This window comes from Saprolegnia parasitica, assembly GCF_000151545.1.
Source record: "Saprolegnia parasitica CBS 223.65 unplaced genomic scaffold supercont2.469, whole genome shotgun sequence".
NCBI classification, from domain to species: Eukaryota; Oomycota; class Saprolegniomycetes; order Saprolegniales; family Saprolegniaceae; genus Saprolegnia; species Saprolegnia parasitica.
The window spans coordinates 1-7,007 of NW_012156863.1; the positions used below are offsets into that span (position 1 = coordinate 1).

Consider the following 7,007-nt stretch of genomic DNA (forward strand, 5'->3'; position numbering starts at 1 on the left):
GACATCCTAGCACATCTCCTTGTGCTCCCACGACATGGCATTCACGTCTACTGTACCTTGACGTGGCCAGTGCCAGGAAAGAAGTCGCCATACTAGAAGAAAAACCTCAGTCCAGACGACGATAAACCACAAAAAACCTTGTGGAACGACGCCGTCATGACGCGGTCCGTGACATAAAACGCTTCTTCGACGCCGTCGCCGTGATGGACGTCAATGTCAATGTAGAGCACGCGGGCGTGGTACTTGAGGAGCTCGAGAATCCCAAGCACAATGTCGTTGATGTAGCAAAAGCCGGATGCTTCGGCCTTCTTGGCATGGTGCAGCCCACCGGCCCAGTTGATGCAAATGTCGCTCAGTCCTTGGTTGAGGCGGTACGCCGCGTCTACGCACCGAACGATGTATCTGTCGCATGACCCAAGGCGAAGGGGATGAAGGTACCCAACGAGCCGCCGGCCGAGATTTGACTAAAGTTGAAGACGCCATCAAAGACCGGGCAGTCGGAGAACTCGCCCATGTTGTCTATACAAAGAGGTAGCATCCGAGGCAAGAAGGTGAACGTACATTTGTCGACTTGGGTCTGCATCGACTTTTCAGTCGACGGGCTCACTTTCTGCAGAAAATCGACATAGTCGGCGGCGTGGAAGGCCTTGATTTCTTCCGGTGACGCCCAGTGCGGTTGCTACATCGGGAAAAAGTGACGGGTGCAGAAGAAAAGACACGTACAAACACTTCCATCTTGCGGAAGAGATCGTAGTTGAGCACGAGGTGGTGGGCGAGCTTAAGCCGGTGGGGCTTCATGGGGTGGCCCGGGCCATAGTAAAAGTTGCCTTCCTCCGCTACAACCAGATAGTGTAAGGTATGTACTTGGCATCTTCGAGACGGACGGTGGTAGAAGTACGAGACGCGGGGTTTTCCCATCGAGGACCGACTGCGACGACCAACTACAAACTAGAAATGGCGTCATCACAGCTTCAATGCATTGTATTGATTTATACAGGTAGTATGCATGATGAGAGGTTTTCGATTGCGTTCCTCGCCACTGAAGTCGGCAGTGAACATTTGACGCGTTTGAGGCCGTCAATACTACTTAAGAACGAACTTATTTCAGTGCGAAAAGACCAGGGAGGGCACGGAGGAGATATCGTCATGATAGACAATACGACACAACCACTCTGTCTGTCACTCTTGCAAGGGAATCGCTGGGCGATAAGGTGCTTAGAGAGGGGTCGTCCGTAAAGAATAGAGAAGTAAAGTAATTTACGATTTATGCTCGCACTGCGCCGTACGTAGGGCTACCAGGCACTGCGATAGAGGGAATCGCAGGTCGTGCCTCCGTGAGCATATCCTTGGGTATATCCTTGGGTATATGACCATATAAAGCATATGATTGGTGGCTTATGATCGACTGGAATGCAAACGGGCCAATCAAAACGATACATGGGCACAACCCGGATCTAAGGGATGCGCACCAAGATGTTGCTTCAGGTTCAAAGTCGACGTGTGTCATTTTTGCTGAGGAATATCCAATAGTAGGTTATGAGACACGTTGTCTGTGTCTTGTTAGAAAGATAACGTGATTGTTGGTGAAACTCGCATCGTCTTATAACCAAGTTCGTGTGCTTCTGGCAAAGCTGTCAGCGAGCATGTCGCAGGGCCGCCCTGCACTATTCGATCTCGTGCTCACCAAAGCTCCGAGTGCTCCACGCGATGTCGACACCCAGTGACGAGCCTTGCGGTGCAGACCATGACATATCGTCCACAAAAACGCACAATGACAATTAATTGGGACTTGGACGGAGTTACTGACGAGAATCATGCTCGGGGTTATTGGCGCGTGCTACGTGTCGTTGTCGTCTCGCGGGCGCTTGCGCAACGTGCGCGCATCGCTCTCGGTCATTGCCGTCACGTCGGTCATTGACGTCGCGTCGGTCATCGCTGTGACGGCGAGGATAGCGTCCAGCACTGCGACGTATTTCATGCTGCCGCCCTGTCCGACGTACGTGTCAAACTCGGTCTCGGTTGTGTGGCCTGGCTGGGGCCAATTGCGGAGCTTGTACTTGCAGCACCCGTCGGGCCCGCGGTTGGCGCAGATACCGTCGTCATCCTCATCGAGAGCAAGACGGTTCTCGTACTCATCGCAGTTGGAGGCCTCTTGCAACTCGAGTCGATCGGCGTCGGCGCTGGCCAGCGCGAGCACCTTGTTGCAAGCCTCGTTCGCTCGTTCGCACCGACGTGCAGCGCCGTTGTTGAAAAATTCGAACGCCCATGCAGTCGTTGCGTGACGTCGGGTCGACCTCGATGTCGTCGAGGACAGGCGTCGAGGGGGTGCAGGCGCGCGCCTTGCTCGATCAATGTGGCCCGGCAGTGCGTTGCCACTTGCACAACCACGTGCAGTGGTCGTCCTTGAAGGTATTGGCCATCGAATCGCGGCAAGCTTAGCCATCTCGGCCATTGAATCGACAACGGCAAGGGGCACCGACTCGTTGGCGTTGCTAAGTGTCACGACAGCCAGCCACAAAGCGGCTTGTTTTTTGGGAGCAGCCGCGACGAAAGCATCGATCGTTTCAACCACGAGGGGCGCAAAGTTGCTGGAGAGGCCCATCGCGGATCTCATCTTGGCCTTGAGGACAGACAGAGTTGTGTCGGCACACTTGGAGATCGCGATGATGCCGCCTTCATCACAAAGCGTCTGCATCTTGCTCAAAAGCGCCACGTCGCAGCGGTACATACAGCGCAAGAGTTCGCAGCCGGTCCTCGAGCTCAATCGCTCGAGCGACTGGAGAGGCTCGAGCGCACCGTACGTGTGGAGGATCGCAACCAGCACATCGACGTATGGCTCTTGGCGCAATGCAGGCTGGATGTTGAGAGCCTCGACAGGAACGTACGGGAGGTGTTCCAGTCGCCACTGGACGCTGGCCTCCCGCGAGAGGAGGAGTGTGTACTCGCCCACGGGGTAGCGAATGTTGGAAATGGCAGCCACGAACCCGAGCGGGAGACGGTAGCCAAACCAGAGGCTCTCGATGTTGTGTGGTGCTACGTCACGGAGGTACCACTCAAAAGTGCTCATCGATCCGCGACTCACCAGGCCACTGCGCCTTGAGGGTCAGCACGTTGTGCCAATACGTCCAGAAGAAGTTGCATTCGGAGCGCTGCCGCAGCAGCTTGCACATGCCGTTCTCGACGGCGCCAGCCAGACCCGCCAAAAGACGAGCGATCGAGTCCACGCCGCGTGGGATCCAGCGCTGGATAAGCCGGAGCATAGCCGCGTGCAGCGCCATCCAGCCGTGACAAGTGCGGGTGGCGTTCACATACTGCTGGATCATGACCGCGTCGCACGCCACGGAGCCGTGGCAATGACGACGTCGCCGGGAAAGCCACGATTTCGGTGCAACGACAAAAATCACCGTTGAAACACACCATCGATCGAGACCTCCGCCTCGCTCGCCAAGCGGTGCGCAAGATTTTCTGGTAGCTCTGTGGTGCGTAGGAGGCAGCGAACAGGACTGATGGAAGAAGGTTGCGATATTGCGTGCAGACGAGTTTAGTTTTACGATGAGATGGGAGCTATGCGTCCAATATTGCGTCCAATACGGCGCTTACCAAGACCAAGGATCCGTCCGAAAGCGTTCTACGCGCCAACATGAATCGGTTGTGGCGTCGCTGCAAGCCGACGACGCCATCACGCATGGACAACATCGGGCCCGAGATCCCTTACCTCTTAGCCCCGAATCTTTGAACCTCTCGACGACAATTCAAACCGGTATGGTGCCAAGGTTCCACTGCCCATTCGTACCCTTTCCACACGTCTACAGCTACATGGTGTGCTGGTCGCCGCCTTGGCGCTTGGCACGACCACGTTGAAGTTGCCAAAAGTGATTGCGCAATCCCTGCCGGAAGATCGCGAATTGCTCGGTTTCCTTGCGTTTCATTGGCTCGTATTGTGTCATTTCGCTGACGAACGCATGCCTGCAGACGCAACCGAGCTTCGGCGCTTGCTAAGCCGCGAAGACACGCCTGTGGTGCTTCCTTGCTGCTACGACGGTCTCTCGGCGCGCCTTGTCGAGCGCGCGGGCTTTGAGTGCACCTTTATGACCGGCTTTGGCGTCTCGGCCGTCCACGGGTTTCCCGACACGCAGCTTATCTCGTACGAGGAGATGGTCGCCTCCGCACGCCGCATCTGCGCCTCGCTCTCGAGCATTCCGTGCATCGGCGACGCCGACACGGGCTACGGCAACGCGATCAACGTCAAGCGCACGGTCCGAGGCTACATCCAGGCGGGCATGGCAGGCATCATGCTCGAAGACCAAGTCATGCCCAAGCGCTGCGGCCACACCAAAGGGAAGCAGGTCGTCTCGCGCGACGAGGCCTTCACGCGCATTCGAGCGGCGGTCGACGCGCGTCGCGAGAGCGGCCGTGACATTGTGCTCGTCGCGCGAACGGACGCGCGCGGTACGCACTCGCTGGACGAAGCCATCGCGCGCTGCATCGAGTTTCATCGGCTTGGCGCCGACGTCACGTTTCTCGAGGCGCCGCAGAGCGTTGATGAAATGAAGCGCATCTGCCGCGAAGTGCCGGGCTGGCGCATGGCCAACATGCTGGAGCACGGCGTGACGCCGATTCGACCGGCGGCCGAGCTCAAAGCCATGGGCTTTCACCTCGTCGCGTACCCGCTCACGATCCTCGGCGCCAGCATCCAGGCCATGAATAGCGCGCTCGCTCACTTGCGCACGCACGGCCACACGCCCGTCGAGACACTGCCGACCTTCAACCAGGTGCTACATTCCAGTGTATCCGAAGCTGTAGCTCCTGCATTCTAGATCAAAGCCGATGTGGGGTTTGACGAGTACTACGTTGAAGAAGACAAGTACCGGTTCGAGTCTGCCTCGTAGACATCGTTTGCACCTTCAGAGAGTACGCATTCAGAGACATCTGGTAGCGGGGGCACGTCGTCTCTTAACCCTCCAACGCTAACAAAATGGGCTCGTTCGTGTACCGCCTAGGCTGCGTGTGAAAGAATAGTATCGCCTGGCGCAAGCAGAGGGTCTTGGAAGAGTCGTGTCCAGCTTTTCAAAACTCTCCGCGTCCACCAGCGTCCAGTCGACGTCGCCGAGCAATGGCTTCACGGACCATTGGCCGAGAAGTGCTAGTACTGGTGCCGCGTCACTGCTCGCGTCGAGTCCTCTAGCAACTCGATGCCAACGCCGTCGACAAGATCGCAGCCACGTTGGTTCGCTTCGCATTTCTACGGCGAGCGACCCACCGGTACATTATAATTGTACGGTAGTGTTGAAGCTCTCCTTCGAGCACAACATGCCGAGGCGCATCTTCACGTGCTTGTAGTTTTCTGACGGAGGCTCAATGCCACCACTCATATTTTATGCCCCGCGAGCAATACATGGGGACCACGCCGAGATGGTACCAAAGATGTCGACCGACGATTGGCTTGGACGTCGAATGCAGCAAGATGAGGCTTCCGAGTGCTTTCTGTGGTGTGCAATTTTGATCATGTTTGCTATTTTGAACGCAAGATGCGTTAGCATGTTACCGAGCGTTCAAAAGCCATAAGCCATCAAACGCTTACGGTGGAGAGCAGCGGCTACCTCGGCCGCTCTCTCCGTCTCGTACACGACCACCGGCACCAAGTAGCTGCCGTCGCTGGGCGTCGCGAGGTTGAGTGTGGTGGACGACGCCATGAGCTCGCGGAGCGCGGCGACGCGGTGATGGCCGTCCAGAACAAAATACATCTCGTCCTTGAAGACGACGCGGATCCTATCAGTGCGATCGTAGCCAGACGTCGCAATATGGCGACGCAGCTCCGCGACCGTCGTCGCGTCAGTCCCTGAAAAGTAGGTGTTGTCCAAGATGTCGTGGGCGATGGACGAGAGTGCGATGTCGCACGTGTCTACACACGCGTCCAACGCCATTCGCTTGAATGTCGGTGGGACGCTCGCGGGCTTCTCGGCGGCGTCCGTCACAATGGTCCGCTCGGCGTGTCCGTCGTGAGCCTCCCCGAGCTAGTGCGGCGTGTGACGGCAAGGACGACGTCGGAGTCCGAATCGCTGCTGCTACCCTCCGTTGGCAGCATGTCGTGCACGGAGCGAGCCATGACTTGGGCGCTCGAAGTAAAATCTCACAGTGCCCCTTTGTCCAGTGGGCAGTTGGAGATTGATCGTTCTAGATTCGGCGGGCTCGGATTGGCTGAAAAGATGGATCCTCTCAACGGGTCGATCTTTTTGTCACCGCCACGGCAGCCCCAACGGCGTTGATGGCCCACAGCTTCTTGGGCGTGTACACGTATCGGGAGATGTGCAACACTAGACTAGCTGCACGGTACAGAATATGATTTTCTGCGCGGACACGAAGCATGGTGAGGTTGTTACTGTATACCCTAGGAATGTACTCGGACAACATGGTTCAGTAATCTGATGGGCTTGCGTAGTGCTTGGGATAAACAGCTGCAACTCGAAGCGTTGTCCCCTTGAGCTCGATTGCGACCAAGGGCTTGGAATAACGCCGAGTACACCACGTCTTTTGAGTGCTACATATTCTGACTTTTCGATGACTGCGTGGTGCCTGCATGGGCTCAAGGACGTCGGTGTTGACGAGGAAGTATCAACTTTGTTCTCGTACTACGTTTCTTCTTACAGCACTGTATATCATGTGTTTACTTCTTCTTGGCCGGTGCCCGCGCGCGCTTGGGCGCCGACCCCGCGGGCTCCTTGCCCTTCCGCTTCGCAGGCGCCTTGGCCGCGGCTTTGGCGGGCGCTTTCTTTTGAAACTGCGACACATCGTCGTCGTCGTCGTCATTGTCACCGTCGTCGGCCATGAGACCGTCGTCGTCGCCGAGGCCGTCGTCGTCCGCCGCGGCCTTTTTGGACGTCTTCTTCTTGGCCGGGTTGGCCGCGAGGTTCGCTTCGACGAGCGCCTGCGACTTGTGCACGCCCTTGTTGTATTTGCGCGTGAACGCACTCTTGGCCTTTGTATCGAGCTCGGCGTACGAGTGCCGC

General features: G+C 57.0%; 5 protein-coding genes across 5 annotated transcripts; 1 reads left to right on the top strand and 4 right to left on the bottom strand.

The window, feature by feature from the left end:
- Positions 1-47: 47 nt before the first annotated feature.
- Positions 48-918, bottom strand: SPRG_17124 (hypothetical protein; the record flags this gene model as incomplete). Its single annotated transcript, XM_012356442.1, has 6 exons — positions 48-92; positions 138-382; positions 439-519; positions 562-679; positions 724-836; positions 885-918. 6 exons carry the CDS (start codon positions 916-918, stop codon positions 48-50), a joined length of 636 nt encoding a protein of 211 aa, XP_012211832.1.
- A 919-nt stretch (positions 919-1,837) lies between these two features.
- SPRG_17125 (hypothetical protein) lies at positions 1,838-3,278 on the bottom strand (the record flags this gene model as incomplete). Its single annotated transcript, XM_012356443.1, has 2 exons — positions 1,838-3,033; positions 3,083-3,278. 2 exons carry the CDS (start codon positions 3,276-3,278, stop codon positions 1,838-1,840), a joined length of 1,392 nt encoding a protein of 463 aa, XP_012211833.1.
- Positions 3,279-3,962: 684 nt separating this feature from the next.
- Positions 3,963-4,902, top strand: SPRG_17126 (hypothetical protein; the record flags this gene model as incomplete). The annotated part of the gene is made up of 2 exons (XM_012356444.1): positions 3,963-4,772; positions 4,818-4,902. The coding sequence occupies 2 exons, from the start codon at positions 3,963-3,965 to the stop codon at positions 4,887-4,889; spliced, it is 882 nt and encodes a 293-aa protein (XP_012211834.1). The 3' UTR covers positions 4,890-4,902.
- A 650-nt stretch (positions 4,903-5,552) lies between these two features.
- Positions 5,553-6,123, bottom strand: SPRG_17127 (hypothetical protein; the record flags this gene model as incomplete). The annotated part of the gene is made up of 1 exon (XM_012356445.1): positions 5,553-6,123. The coding sequence occupies exon 1, from the start codon at positions 5,922-5,924 to the stop codon at positions 5,553-5,555; it is 372 nt and encodes a 123-aa protein (XP_012211835.1). The 5' UTR covers positions 5,925-6,123.
- Positions 6,124-6,664: 541 nt separating this feature from the next.
- SPRG_17128 (hypothetical protein) lies at positions 6,665-6,988 on the bottom strand (the record flags this gene model as incomplete). The annotated part of the gene is made up of 1 exon (XM_012356446.1): positions 6,665-6,988. A coding segment is annotated over one exon (324 nt), but the record flags the coding sequence as incomplete, so codon positions are not given.
- Between the last annotated feature and the right edge of the window lie 19 nt (positions 6,989-7,007).